Source organism: Megascapheus bottae, chromosome 1 (assembly GCF_031878675.1).
Source record: "Megascapheus bottae isolate mThoBot1 chromosome 1, mThoBot2.hap1, whole genome shotgun sequence".
Taxonomy (NCBI): domain Eukaryota; kingdom Metazoa; phylum Chordata; class Mammalia; order Rodentia; family Geomyidae; genus Megascapheus; species Megascapheus bottae.
The window spans coordinates 17,874,488-17,889,928 of NC_143509.1; the positions used below are offsets into that span (position 1 = coordinate 17,874,488).

Sequence of the window (15,441 nt, forward strand, 5' to 3'; positions counted from 1 at the left end):
CAAGATCTGATGATGGGAATGGGTCATCGGATTGCAGCAAAGAGAGATGAAGTTGGTGGGAGAGGAAGGGCTCAAGACACAATTGCACCCCCGTTGTCAGCGAAGTTAGCCACATAAAGGTTAATGTGACTTATGAAGATGGCGTGGGATGAGCCAGATAGTGGGTCTCTTTCTCTCAGCACGCTCACTAATTCACATTGCATATACAAAGAAACTGACACCCAACAAACTGTGATCTGGTTCATAAAAAATGGGCTAAGATTGGGAATCTTTATACTGCTTAATTTTCCCATCCAAGAACACAGTAAAGCTTGTATTAAATTTTCATTTATATTTTGTAGTCCAATCTTGTCATATATACATAAATCTTTTATGTTTCTGGGGGGGGGCCCTAGGGAGCAAACCCAAGACCCCATGCATACTACGCAAGCACTCTACCACTAAGTCATGCCCTAGCCCTACTGGATATTTCTGGCTAAGTTATTTCTAGGTGTGTCTTCATTAGTGCTGCTATTCAGGATGGAATGGTGCATTTTGTTTATTTCTTTACTGGTTACAATTGGCATTTTGAAATCCAGTATTTTTCTTTATATAGGGATGTTCTCTTCATACATTTAATGTAGGCCACCAAGATGGGAAGAAGGCTTTTGGTGTAATACCTCCTTCACCACTGCTCTCCATCCTAAACCATCAGAGGCCCTGGAGAGGCCTGAGCAGGTGGGTGGGTTAGCAAGAAGCAGCTAGCCACATGGCCCGCTCCTGCTTTGTGACTTCACATGGAACTCTGCCACAGGCTGGTCGTCAAGGTGCTCTCACATACAGTACCCTACTTCTTAGCTCTTGGCCATGGAGTATGGAAGAGCCCATGGCACCCTGACCACAGCCCAAATCACCCAGCTGTCCACCGGAAACCCCTGTTTCAACACCAACTACCTACTGCCTCGTAGTTTGTGTCTGATGAGTCTTCAGTGCCTTCCGGACAACTTCTATGGTGACTGCTCCAATATCATGACCTTGATGTCCATGGTATGAAAAAGCTTGGTTGTTTTTTTTAAATCTGTATGTGCATTATTAACAAGTTTCAGTCTATAAAGGTATGAAGGTTAGTAGATTCCCTAGGCTAATCCTGTAATTATTATAGATTGAAGAGATAATTATTATTTTTTTTTGCCAGTCCTGGGCTTAAGCTCAGGGCCTGAGCCCTGTCCTTGGATTTTTCTCAAGGCTAGAGCTCTACCACTTGAGCCTTAGCACCACTTCTGGCTTTTTCTAAGTATGTGGTACCAAAGAATTGAATCCGGGTCTTCGTGCATGCTAGGCAAGCACTCTACCACTAGGCCAAACTCCCAGCCCCTCGAGAGATAATTATTTTATTTTAAATCAGCAACTAATATGAGGTTTTCTCATTCATGTTGAGTAGCAAGAAATGATCATTAAAGAATGATGTAAGGATCCAGACCCCCATGGCTCATGCCTATAATCAACTACAGTTTGAAATCAGACCAGTCAGAAACGCCCATGAGACTCTTAGCTCCAATTAACCACGTCAAAGTCAGAAGTGGGGCTGGCTGCTGCTCAAGTGGTAGAGCAAAAAAAAGCTTAGGGACAGTGCCCAGGCCTAAATTCAAGCCCTAGAATGCACACACACACACACACACACACACACACACACACACACACACACACACACACACACAATGATTCGGGGAAGGAGAAGCATTGATTACGATGCACTGTGCCCATAATTGGATAAGAATTGAAACGCCTTTGTAGACCTACTTCAAGATAATTTTTAATTACGTGTTTTTTAAAAAGAAGTTGAAGTTGGGAACTATAATCCTTAGCTACTCAGGAGGTTGAGATCTGAGGTTCAAAGTTAGCCTGGGAAGGAAAGTCCGTGTAACTTTTATCTCCAATAAACGACTCAGAAAAAGCCAGAAGTGGCACTGTGGTTCAAGTGGTAGAGAACTAGCTTTGAATACAAAGAGGCTCAGGGACAGTGCCCAGGTCCTGAGTTTAAGCTCCAGGAATAGAAAAAAGAAGTTGACAGTGAGAAATATTTATAACTGCTATGCATATAAGCTTATTATAGTAAAGTGAGTTCACAGAAGTAAGCCTTGGCCTAGGCAACTGTTTTTTAGGTTAGAGATTCCAGATAAGTTTCATATGTAATATAACCACTGATGTTACATTTCTTATTATTCTTGAGTAAGGAAGAATTGGGGTTTGAACCCAATGCTCCATGCTTGCTAGGCAGGTGCTCTTCCCACTGGGTCCATACCTTGAACCCTTTCTGCTCTGGTCATAATTAAGATACTAACTATAAAACAATTAAAATAGAGGTATCATCTTGTAGGGCTTGTAAGAATTGAGTGAATAACTGCCTGTAAGAGTCCCTGGTATATAATATGTACTTAATAAATATTAAACCACTTTTTTGGTACCAAGCAATATCTCTCTTCCCTTAACCGTTCTTAGCAAGAGTAAGTTTTGGGTACAAAATCCCCTGAACACAGTGGCAGAAAGTACCAGGCTTCACTGCTCAGCACACCTGATTAAGGGTTAGTGGCCCTTGGCTATTGTATACACAAACAAGTCCTCACTACTCAAAAATTAGCAGCCTGTTCAATACTTCTTGAAGGAAGAAGGCTCGTCAAATGGTGTTTGCTGTCTCCTATATTATTTTATTAATATCATGGTTTCTTCTGTTATTACAAGAACTACAAATTTTCAAAAAAGAAATGTCTTCAGTTTGTCAAGTACATTTTTCCAGAAACACAAAATCAGCAAAAGTTTATCTTCAGCCACAGACCTCAAAGATATTAATCTGCTACACTTCCATCCTTAGCCCTTCCCAACCTGTATAATTAGCCTTCAACAAAAAACAAAAACAGGGCCAGGAGTTTGGCTTAGTGGTAGAATGCTTGCCCTAGCATGCATGAAGACCCAGGTTCAATTCCTCGGTACCACATACTTAGAAAAAAGCCTGAAGTGGTGCTGAGGCTCAAGTGGTAGAGCTCTAGCCTTGAGAAAGTCCAAGGTCAGTGCTCAGACCCTGAGCTCAAGCCCACGACTGACAAAAAAGCACCAAAGCAAGTAAATATCCCTGAAGCAATTTAACAAAGAAAAGCCATTCAGATGTACATGAGAGTCTTCCTCAAATTTTGTTCAGAATTCAATGACATCTTTATGTGGCTGTCCCCAAATTTTTTTGGCAGAGATGCTATGAAGCTAAACCAAATCATTTGTAGAAAGCCGACTGACAGATGAATTGCCTTGAAACAATTGCATGCAAATAGCTTAGCTCTATTTAAATACAAAATCAGATCCATTTTTATTGATTGCATTCAAGCGTACAATTGCCTAATCATTTTATAGAGCTACATATTTACTGGACATGGAAGCACTGAAATTAAGTTTCTAGAGAGAAAACCACTCAAAACTCTATTGTGCTATCGTCTAAAAAGGATATTGTAACTGGAGAAAGTGTCAGATTTGCCTTAAATTCTTTCTAGTTCCTTGACACTGGATATATTTGTGTTATTAGGACAGAAACACAGGGGCCTTCGAGGCTCTACAAACAAAGGAAATGAGATTAGTTATCAAGAAAGATTTCAGCTGCCTCTGTCACCTGCACTTCCTTCTCTGGGAGTCTACTCAACAAAAAGCTTTGTTTTGAGACTTCAAGACTGGAAACAGAAAACTGACTCAGCTCTTCCTTTTCTGAAGTACAAACACACCCAGTGTGTTCCTGTCCCACTACCCTTCTCCTTTTTCTGAGACTGGTGTCGTCAGACTCTGGAATTTTCCCATTCAGAGAGAAACACCAAATAAACATGTATATGACAACACAGCGATGGATTTAGGCCATCTTCCTAGCCAATGATTCAGCCAGAGAAGATGGTTAGTTTTAGCCATGAAGTGGACACATTCCATCTTGGAGTACCAGAATCAAAATAATCTTCCTTGAAACTGCAGTAAGGACACAGCTTGACAAGCAAGGTTCCATTCTGCCTACTACCTCCTGCAGGTGTCACAGTAAAAAGTCCTTATGTATTTAAAACGGGGGTGCTCTGTCTACCTCAACACGAGAGATCAAGGTAGCCTCACAGTGTCACTCAGACTGAAAAGGGCACACACTGGTCCCCTGAGGGGCTGACCAGATACCACGTGGGAATCAGATTTGGAAGAAAACCGGCACCCTGTCAAGGACAAAGATGATCATGCTCCAGATCTATTCTGTCTCTCTGTGTCTGTTATCCCAATACCTACTCCCTTCCCACTCCAAACCTTGACCTTCTCCCTATTTTGCAGATGTTGGGATGAGTTCAGTAAATTGCCCAAGGTGACACAAAGTGAGGAGACTTCATGTTAACGCATCACTGTGAAGTCAGGCTCTTTCCATGTTGTACAACTTCTGCTGGAAACCAGGCACCCCTGGCTCACGCCTGTAATCATTGCTACTCAGGACGCTGAGATTGGGCACTAAAGAATGTGAGACTAACCACTAGAAAAGTGGGAAGTGGGGCTGTGGCTCAAGGGGTAAGGCAGTAGCTTTGAGCTGAAGAGTTCAGGGACAGTGCCCAGACGGAGAGTTCAAGCCCCATGACCCGCCCCTCACCCCCCCCTCAAAGAACTCGAGTCCCAAGGAGGGCATCCAACAAAGCCAGGCCTTCCTTCATCCTCTTCAACCATCCAGCCTCTACCCAGGCTCCTTCCTAGAGGCAATGATCACCGATTTTTCCTGCCACAGATATAAATCTACTTTGGTCTTTTAAATACTTGTATAGTAGGCTCCTTGCAAGATGAACTGCATCTTATTTCAACAATGTCAAGACTTTTGGGGGAGGGTAGGCAGGGTGTCAATTCTGGGGTTTGAACTCAAGGCTTGGGCACTATCCCTGAGCCTCTTTGTGCTCAAGGCTAGTGCTCTACCAATTTGAGCCATAGCACCACTTTAGTTTAAAAAAAAAAAAACTGTGGTTTATTGGAGATAAGAGTCTCATGGGGATTTTTTTTGCTGGGGCTGGCTTTGAACCACAATCCTCAGATCTCAGCTTTCTGAGAAGCTTGGATTATAGGCGTGAGCCATTGGTACCCTGCTAGTTTTAAGACTTTTGATATTGAAAAAAAAAAGGTGCTTAGGTACAATTTATACATATGTGCAAATAGTTTTTATCAAATACATTCCTAGAAGTGGAATTCTTGAACAAGAATACAGGCACCATTCTGTGGTAGTGCTTGCTGGCTACCCATTGTATTGATTTCCCAGGTGGCATCTCTTCCAAGGAACTGTGACAAGCCATTCTCAATTGTCCCCAAGTCCTCCATGTGCCATTGGACTTTCTGGTTTTGTAAACTACAGGCTAAAGATCAGACTATTAATTCTGTCTTGCATTTCTTTATGAGTGAGACTGCATATCTTTCCACAGCTGGAGCAACAAGAGACACAGCCTCCCCCTAGGCTTGGAGACTGTGTCCCAGCGAGGAAAGGAGCTGGGTTTTTATGAGGTCTGAGCAAGGAGGCAGAAGTGAATGCAAAAACAATTAGATCAAAGGAGAGGTGGGGGGCTTTTCGGCTGGGCCCACAATGGCATGTTTACAGCCAGGCTTAGATAGAGTGCCTGCTGGAGTCAGGCAGTCTGCACTTATGGCCTGTCTGGTATCTGTGTACACCTAGGAAAACAAGGTGGGGGTCAATCCTTCAACATGTGTTAGGGAGAATGAGAATGGAGTCCTTGCTGTGTCTTGACAGCCCTGGCTTCTACAGAGCTGGCCTGCCTGTGGGTGCAGTTTCCATCTGACACATTTCCTTGGAATTTCACTTCTCCCAAGAATGGAAGCCACCCAAAATTATGGCCTCAGAAATCTCATGCTTAGGACCTATGATTAGGAACTTGTCTACGTAAGAAGAACAGTGATGGGGATGCTGAGCCACCATAACAGGACTGATCAGAGAGGTTATGTTGGGAGGCAAAAGGAAGACTATTCTGGGTCCTCTTGGGAGTTTATGTCTTCTACCCCTCCTGCAGGAGTAACAACCAAAAAAGCTCTGTTTGCTGTTTCCTGTGGAGTATATCATCTCCAGCTGAGAACCACTGACGTAGATCCTAAATATATTCTGACAGCTTTGTTTTCAAAACTCGACGCTAAGCAGGGCACAGTAGCCCACGGGGGCTGTAATCCTAGCCACTCAGGAGGCTGAGATCTGAGAATTCTGGTTCAAAGCCAGCCTGAGCACCAAAGACTGTGAGACTCTTATCTCCAATTAACCACTAGAAAACTGGAAGTGGTGCTGTGGCTCAAGGGGTAGAGCGGTAACCTTGAGCTGAATACCTCAGGGATAGCACCCAGGCCCAGAGTTCAAGTCCCACGACCAACAAAAAAAAGCAAAGCCCCCCAAACTCCACATGATATGAGACCTATTGTGTGACCTGAACAGGAATGCATGACTCACACAGAGGCTTCCTCAACATGTTCATCATAATTTGCAAACTCCACTGAGCCACCTTCTTAGCAAGGATGTCTTGATGCAGCTGTATCCTCAAAGAAAACAAGAGACTCAAGAAGAAAACCGAGTTAATCATATTCTTCAGTCTATGATACCAGTGCCCTCTTCTCTTACCTGTACATGGATTTAAATATTTTACCTCCATTTTAGCATATATCCTTGTATTTGATATATGCTACCTTAATCTGTTCTTTTCATTTAAATACTCTTCTGTGGCCATCCACAATTTTTCGCTTGTATGTAGCTCTGGAGCCAAGATTTTTTGCATAAATTCATGTAACAGTAAAATCTGATGAAAATCATGAGATTCTTTATTCACTTAAAATGTCTGCTCCCCCATTTTGCCATGGAGATATCATGTTTGATCAGGAAGGTGCTGCCCCTTTCCTGTTTAAAATTCAAACATTTTAAAAGTCTAAAGTAAGTTTAATACTAAGAATTTTGTCTGTCCTGTCGTGGTGTATAGATCTTATTCTGGGTCTCTGGAGCTTAAAGTCAGGGCCTGTCTCTGAACTTCTTTTTTCTCAAGACTAATGCACCACTACTTGAGCACTCCCCACTTGTAGCTTGTAGTTAATTGAAAAGAAGAATCTCACAGACTTTCCTCACTCCAGTGGATTTGAGCCATGATCTGCAGAACTCAGCCTCCTGAGTAGCTAGGATTACTGGCATGAGCCATGAGTGCTCAGGATAGTCTATTGCATCTAACTGCTACAGAATGGGCCTCTCCTCCATGAATGGATCTTACCTTCCCTGTGGTACCAGCAGACTGCCTCCACACGCCCACCCCTACATTGAGTTGATGCACACACACATACACACACACACACACACACACACACACACACACACACACACACACACACCTTTCTAACCTTGTATGGTAATATCTTTGCTAAGAATGAAAGACACTTCCTGCAAATGTGGGAATATGTATTGAAATGACCTTCTCCAATTCTTGCCTTAGGCAGAAGTTCTAAAGAGACTGCTCTCCATCCTGGCCCTGCACTTGTTCAGGTTGGCCACAGAGGAAAAAGTTCCTGGGCATTTTTTGCCCCATACCTGAGGCTTTCCTCATTGATCTGGATGACAGCTGTATCTTACGCTCAACACCATGTGTCTCAGTCTATCTCTTATTTCTCTGTTTCGTTTCAATGGTCTTGAGTCTGTTCTCTTACCAAGGTTTGTTTTTATTGTTTATTATATTTATATATTATTTATTTTTATTATTATTATTCAAAACCATGCTGATACCTGAGGGAGCCAGTCTCCCTGTCCACTGCTCCTTTACAAGGTTAGCTTAGTAACAGACGGTAACGATACTCATAGTACCTTAACACACATAGCTGATCTGATAGGTCTAACTCCACCTCCAGCCTACCACTCTAGGAGGCTCCCCGCCTCAGCAGCGCATGTAATGGAGCCCCCCTCATGGCCCCAGACAGCCCCCACGCTCATGCCCTGCGGTAACCCCAGTCCTCCCTCCCTGAGTGTGTGCTGGCATCCCATCCTACTGGGGGGTGATGCTGAATCCCTCCCTCGCCCTCCTTCCTTTCTCCTTTTCTCTCTCCCTCCTCTTTCCGAGCCCCTACCTCCATTCTGACATCAGACCAGGTCAGATCCAGGTTCTAACACACGGGTTATTGTCCCCGCTATCCAGGCCTCCGCCCATTTCATATTTCTCAAGAGGAGCCAGACGCAGAGCACGTGGGGTCGGCTTGGTTTGGGAGTGCCCAGAGGTCCAGCTCCCCCCCCCCCCCCCGCAGGCTGGGCCTGGCACACAGCAGGCCATCAGAAGGAAGGGATGGACTGCTGACTTGTCCAAGCCCTGCAGAGCCGCAGGAGGCCGCTGCTCCTGGAAGGGGGCGCTGCGCGCGCGTGGGACGGGATGCGGGGGGCGGAGTCTGGAAGTGGGCGGAGCTACTGGCCCAGGCGGGGGCGTGGCTTGTGCACCTGGCTTCGGATCTGTGGTGGGCGTGGCTTCTGGACCGGGACGGGGAGGAGCTGTTGTGAGTGGTCGGGGCTTCTGGACCGGACTTCAGAGGAACGGAGTTTTGGTGGGCGTGGCTTCTGGACCGGGACGGAGTCTGAGGGCGGCGCTTCTGGACCAGGCAGCCCATTTTCCGTTTCGCTTTCCACTGGTCGGCGGCGGTGCAGCCCCTCGGGTGCCCCGGAGCGTCGCCCCACCCCCGCGCTGTCCCCGCCTCCCCTCGAGAGTGACGCCGCGCGTGTCCCGGCCCCGCGGCGCCGAGAGACAGAGAGGGAAAGCGGAGGCCGGGCGGGGAAGTCCTCGCGCGGGGAGGCGATTATAAAGATGCGGCTCCCCGGCGTCCTGCCAGCCGCGCCCGCCGCCCGCTGTCCAGCATGCGCCCCGCGTCCGGTGAGTACCCCGACCCTGCTGCGGCCGGAGCCGGGGAACGGGCGAGCCCGGGCGGGGGTCGGGGCGACGCAGGCCCGGCGAGTCCCCACGTGATGGCCCTGCGCCGAGGGAAACTGAGGCAGCCCGGCCGGGCAGAGGGAGGGGCTCCGCGTGGAGGCTGCGCTCACCGGGCCTCCGCCGCCCAGCCTCAGTTTCCCGGTTCTCCGGGGCGGACCCACGTGGAGGGGGAGGACGGCGGGACGGAGGACGTGAGGATCCCCCCCACACCAGCCGCCGCGCTCGCTTCCCCAGGTCTCCCGCTCCTCGTGGCCGCCCTCGTCGTCCTGGACCACGCCGGCGATGCCTGGCACCTGTCCGGGGCCGCGCCCACGCCGGGGCCGCACCAGTGCCTCGACGGCTCCCGGAGCCTGCTCAAGGCCGTCAGCCACACGCTTCACAGGGTGAGCTCTGCCGCCGGAGCCCCCGCGCTGGGCCACGGCGGGAAACGGCGGGCGGAGCTGTCCCGGAGCCGCGGGCAGCGGGGGGGGGGACGGGGGGACCCACGGAGACCGACCCCACCGCCCCCCGGCCAAGCGGGGGACCCTCCAACCCTTTTTTGCTTTAGCTCGCTTTTCAGATAAGATCTCCAGCTCCCAGCCCTTGGCTTGGTGCAAACTTTGGATCTCCATCCTCCTGCCTCCACCTCCCATCCTCCCTGGCTTTTCTTCAGAATTTTCTAGCTTATTGCTTTTTAAATATCTTAAAATAAGTGCAATGCTTACGAAGCCTTCAGGAGAATTCTGTTCTTCCTTGCCAGTCTTTCAGGAATCACTGCCAACTGCTCACGTTTCAATCAATCTTTGTCATTGTAGTTTGGGGAGGGGAGGGGAGTTGTCCTGGGGCCTTGAACTTGTGGCCTAGGCACTGTTCCTAGCGCCCTGCCACTGAATCCACAGCTTTAGTTTGTGTTTTTGGTGGTGCATTGGAGTGAAGAGTCTTGTGGACTTTCTTGCTGGAGCTGGCTTTAAACCTTTCAACCCCAGATCTCAGCCTCCTGAGTAGCTAGGATTACAGGCATCAGCCACCAACATCTGGCTTCAATCAGTCTTACTTAAGGAGCTTACCATATGAACCCAACAGAAATCAGTTCTGTGTTTCCTAAGGAAAGGTTCTATATGTAGATGCTCCTGTTTAAATAGATACTCTGCAGAAAGTCCTGAATTTCCTCTGGGTCAGAGACAGATGAAGGGCAGCAGACTCCCTGCGTGCTGGCACCTCGGGACCAGCGCCGCAGGAGCCACACGCCTTCTTACCACCTCAGCTGAGCTGCTCTTTGTGTTTTGACAGGCCAGACAAACCCTGAAGACTTACTCTTGCACTGTGGAAGAGATTGATCATGAAGATATCACAAGAGACAAGACGAGCACAGTGAAGGCCTGCCTGCCCGTGGAGCTAGCCAAGGCAAGTCTCCCAGCAGCACCGCTCTGGAGGTCATGCTGCAGACGAGGCTTTGCCCCAGTCTGTTTCCATCAGAATGTAGATTTGCGCTACTGAAAGCTGTCAAAAAAAAAAAAGGGGGAGCATGGGGAAAAGTGGGCAACAGATTGGGCTCCATCTGATCAAAGTATCATATATGCATGAATGAAAGACCATGATGAAAACCCTTTGTCCAATTAGTATATAAATATATATATATATATTAATAAGAAGTAGGCTTGGGAGAAAACATGGTCATAGCAATGTAAGTACAATTGACTTCCCCAAGGACACACTTCAAAATATGAAGATGGTGAATTGTGTGTTATGAATTTTTGCCATAATAAGATGTTTATGGTGACACATCAGAATTTGTATTAAGAATTCATGTCTTTGAAGCTGAACACCAGTGGCTCACACCTGTAATCCTAGCTATTCAAGAGGCTGAGAGGTAAGGATCAAGAGTCAAAGCCAGCCCAGATAGGAAGAGACTATAGGATCTACAATTAACCACTTGTTAGTTGAGCTGTGGCTCAAGTGGTAGAGGACAAGGCTTGTGTGAAAAACGATGAGATAGTGCCCAGGCCCTAAGTCAAGTCCAAGAAACAGTGCACGTGCACACACACACACACACACACACACACACACACACAAAACAACTCATGTGGTTTTTTTCTCCCCTTCTAGAATGAGAGCTGCCTGGCTTCTAGAGAAACGTTTGTCCTAACTGTAAGTAAACACTGAATAGCTGCCCCCACAGGAAGAATGTGCATTTAGTGATGGCTGTGCTCTTCTCTCTTCTAGAAGGGGAGTTGCCTGGCCTCTTCAGAGAACTCAGCCAGGATGGTAAGACACTGCTCTTAGATGCATTGGGGAAAATGGCTGAGCCCTGAGCCCCTCACCATGGTTTCCTTCTTCTTCTGTCCTGTCACCAGGCCCTGTGCCTCAGCAGTATCTATGAGGACTTGAAAATGTACCAGGTGGAATTCAGGGCCTTGAATGAGAAGCTGTTGATGGATCCTGACAGGCAGATCTTACTAGATGAAGACATGCTGATGGCTATTGACACACTGATGCAGGTACGGCCTAGTGCAGCCCACTCGGGCAGCATCTTCATGTGGAGGGTGGCTGCTGGGGACCCAGGAGAGATTGAATGAACTCAGTCCTTGCTGGATCTAGAGTGACCTGAAAGTCTCCCCCCTCCCCCCCCCCTCAACAAGGCCTTGGTGAAAGACTTCCACAAGGGGGCAGTCTTGGAGCACGGTGTGCAGGAGGCAAACTGAGGCAGACACAGGAGCAGCCACAGTGCGTGACCTTGGTGTGCACCAGGCTTCTGCACATTTTCACGCCTTTTTTTTTTCTTTTTCCTGCTGTGCTAAGGTTTGCACCAAAGATCTTGGACTTGCTAGTCAGGTGGCATACTGCTGAGCCACGTCTCCAGCCCTCATTTGCACTGGTAATTTTTGAGATCATATCTCTCTTTCATCCTGGTGTCTATCTGGAACCCTGACCCTCCTGTATTTAGGCTCCCTGCTGTGGCTGGAAGGACAGGCACACATCAACACACCCAGCTTCTTCCACTGAGACCAAGTGCCATGTGTGGATTTTTCTTTCAGGGCTGGCAGAGAACCCCAATCTCCTGATGCCAGCCTCCTGCTAGGTGGGAGCCAGACACTGTCTACTGCACTGTGCTGTGGGTGGGAAAGGGTCTTAGCCGCATGGTAGCTAGTATTACAGGCATCAGCCACTGAAGCCCAGATTTTCGTGCATTCTTTAAATATCCTACAATCAATGTGGTCTGTATTGGGGAATCATAAGAGAGTGAGACTGCTCATCCATGATCACAGCTAGCCAGAGGCAGAGCCAGGATCCCTCCCAGAAGGATTCCATAGTCCTGTGTCCTTAGTCGTGCTGTGGGATCCTGATGGGTGTGCAAGAGGATGGCACGCACATCCACACTGACGGCCAGAGATGGCACACAGGGGTCTGGCGCTGCGCAAGGCTGTATTGGAAGCAACGTGAATGAATCCTGGCCATCTCCATTGCTGCTCTTTGGAGGAACAGCTGTGTTGTTTTCCAGATCGCCGTAGTGCTTGGAGACGTAGAAGTGTGCACATGAGACGGCGGAGCTCTCTGCCTGCTAGGCACAGAACAGAAATGCAGGATCAGATCTCTGAAAAGTAACAGATTAATTTTTTGGATTTCATTCTTTTCCTCCATACCATCTTATGCGTGCCAGCTTCCTTGTCTGAAGGGCAGGGAACTTCGTGGGAACACCAAAAGACGCATCACACCAGAGTGCCCACTGTCCAGGGATTTGCGCGGTGGGGGCAGTGCTCTCGGGACTCCTCAATTCCTGCTTGCTCCGTTTGCTCTCTGTGAAGCAGAGTGACTGCTCATACCCTCCAGTTCTAGATTTTCTGTGAAGAGTAGATAAGAATAGAGAGCAAACACAAAATCTCATACTGCATTAGCAGGTCAAGGGGCTGAAAGTGGAAAATCCATCGCCAGATAGATTCATCTTCCACACATGGTGTTTCCATTGTGAGTGGGTCTGTTACTCCTCGACAGACCCAGAACTGGCTCCCACCATCATACTGCACAACAGACGGGGCTTCTAAACAAGCCTATAAAAAATTGACTGTAGTTAGTTGGTGTCAGCAGAATTATAGACTTGTGCCTCTCCCTAATGTAACTCCTGCTGGTGATATTCCGTGTGTGTATGTGTGTGTGCTCGTGTGCCAACCCTGGGGCTAGAACTCAGAGCCTGGGCATTGCCTCTGAGCGTTTGTGGTCAAGGCTAGCGCCACTCTGAGTCTCAGCTTCATTTCTAGCTTTTTTTGGTAGTTAGTTGGATATGTGTCTCATGGATTTTCCTGCCCATTCTGGCATCTAACCTTGATCCTCAGATCTCAGCCTCCTGGCTAGCTAGTATTGTAGGCATGAGTCCCTCTTCCCAGCCATATTCTAAGTAGCCTTTTGGAGTTCGCCAAGGGCATGTGGAGAAATGAGGGTGTCACCTCTTCTGAGAGTGGGTAGGGAGTGAGTTTAGGGGCCCAAAGGTAGGACATGTTGCAGGTTATGAGATGGGAACTGGCTTTGCCCATTATTATAGATGGTGTTTTAATGAGGAAGTGGATACATACTATACAATCATTGTTTATTCTTGTAGGCTCTCAACTCCAGCAGCCAGTCGGTGCCACAGAAACCTTCCTTTGAAGAACCAGATTTCTATAAGACGAGAATCAAGCTCTGCATCCTTCTCCATGCCTTCAGCATCCGTGCAGTTACTATTGACAGAGTGATGAGCTACCTGAGCTCTTCCTAAGGGCCTGGGGAACCCCTGTAATAGAGTGGTCATAGATAAGAGGTCTGCACTGAATGTTCACGGAAGCAGGCACCCCCCGTTATTTAATAGTATTTATTGATCAGTTGTTATTCAGGAAAGCATGAACTAATTTATATTTATTTATATTTCTATTTATTATAAGATATTTATCAAATGCTGGAAAACATACCTGGTAAAGGTTGTTCTAGTAATAAAAGCACTGGAAACAATTCTAACTTGTTGCTGCTGTCATTGAAGCATGCCAGTGTTACAGCAGACAATCCAGAGATTGTAAAACCCACTGGGGAGGTTTGAGCACAATAGCTTCACAGAGACAGCCTCACAGAGACAGCCCCTGCACCCGCTCACATCGCTGGCCTAGAAGTCTAGAAAAACAAGGCTTCTGCGCTAAGGTAGCTCAGGAAGTCATGGATTTTAAAAATCGCCTGTAATTATAACTGAGCACTGGTGGCTCATGCTGTAATCTTAGCTACTTAGGAGGCTGAGACCTCAGGATCTAGGTTCAAAGCCAGCCCAAGCAGAAAAGTCATATGATTCTTACCTTCTAACATCTGTCAAAATAATGCTGGAATTCCATCTTACTCCAGTTAGAATGGCCATTAGCAAAAACACAACAATAGACATTGGAGTTTATATTGAGGAAAATGAAAGCTAATACATTGTTGATGGGAATGTAAACTAATGTAATCACAAGAGAAAGCAGCATGGATATTCTGCAAAAAGGTAAACATATAACAGAATAATCCCCCCTGGACATTTATCCAAAAGATTAGGAGTCAAAATACCATAAAGCCATTTCCAAAACCATACTCATTGCCCAGGAGTCCTTCAATGAACAAATGGGTCACAAAATGTTATGTCTACCTTGATATATAGCAACCTATCAGTATAGATATAACTTGCAGAAAACTGGATGGACCTGAAACAATCATATTGTGAGATGAGTCAAACCAAAGGACTCATGTTTTCTCTGTTATGTGGAAGGTATATCTCATTTGTAAGCATCTATGTCCACACAGGGTCACAGGGTCAAGTGCATATGTGTACAAGTGTACGAAACTGTGGAATAGTTAGGGGAGCTCCCAGTAATGTTTCCCGGAGCTGAAGACCTGGGCGCCAAGAGCAACATGGTAGCCGGTTCTTCCTCCCTGGAAGCTGCGTGTTCCTGGGCTCCAGAGCAGAGATGGGCTCGGCGTCCAGGGGCCGAAGGCCACTTCCACTCAGTCCAGGCTGAGGCGCTCCACCAGCCCAGGAATGCTTGGGAGAGGGGAGGCGGGGAGGCGAGCAATGGCTCCAGGGTCTGGGGCAGGAGGAGCAAGGTGCACTCACACCGCTCCAGGGCATCTTTGAAGGGTTTTAGTGATTCACATCTATAATCCTAGGGATTTGGGAAGCTGAAACCTGGACCAAAAAGTCAGGAGACTTGTATCTGCATTTATCCAGCACAATAGCTGGAGTGGAGGGGTGGCTCAAGTGGTGGAGCCCCAGCAAGGAGCAAAAAGAGCAAGAGGCTAGAGCTGCCTTGTATCCTATGTCTCTGGATTTCTGCCACATTCCTAGGCCAGCTGTCTGGGGAGGCCCCTGGTCTGTCGTCTGTGGTGGTCTGTCTTTCTGTGCACACACCGGGGGGGGGGGGGGGGGGAGGCCTGTTGTCCTCCCCTGAGCCACACCTGAGTGGGCTTCTAGTGTCCAGATGCCTGGGGGCCATTTTTCTCAGCCTTGACACGGCAGTGACAATAAGGGTCC

General features: G+C 47.6%; 1 protein-coding gene across 1 annotated transcript; it reads left to right on the forward strand.

The window, feature by feature from the left end:
* Positions 1-8,749: 8,749 nt before the first annotated feature.
* Il12a (interleukin 12A) lies at positions 8,750-13,894 on the forward strand. Its single transcript, XM_090333720.1, has 7 exons — positions 8,750-8,891; positions 9,183-9,331; positions 10,218-10,331; positions 11,034-11,075; positions 11,151-11,192; positions 11,282-11,425; positions 13,519-13,894. The coding sequence occupies exons 1-7, from the start codon at positions 8,876-8,878 to the stop codon at positions 13,672-13,674; spliced, it is 663 nt and encodes a 220-aa protein (XP_090189846.1). The 5' UTR covers positions 8,750-8,875; the 3' UTR covers positions 13,675-13,894.
* The last annotated feature ends 1,547 nt before the right edge of the window (positions 13,895-15,441 follow it).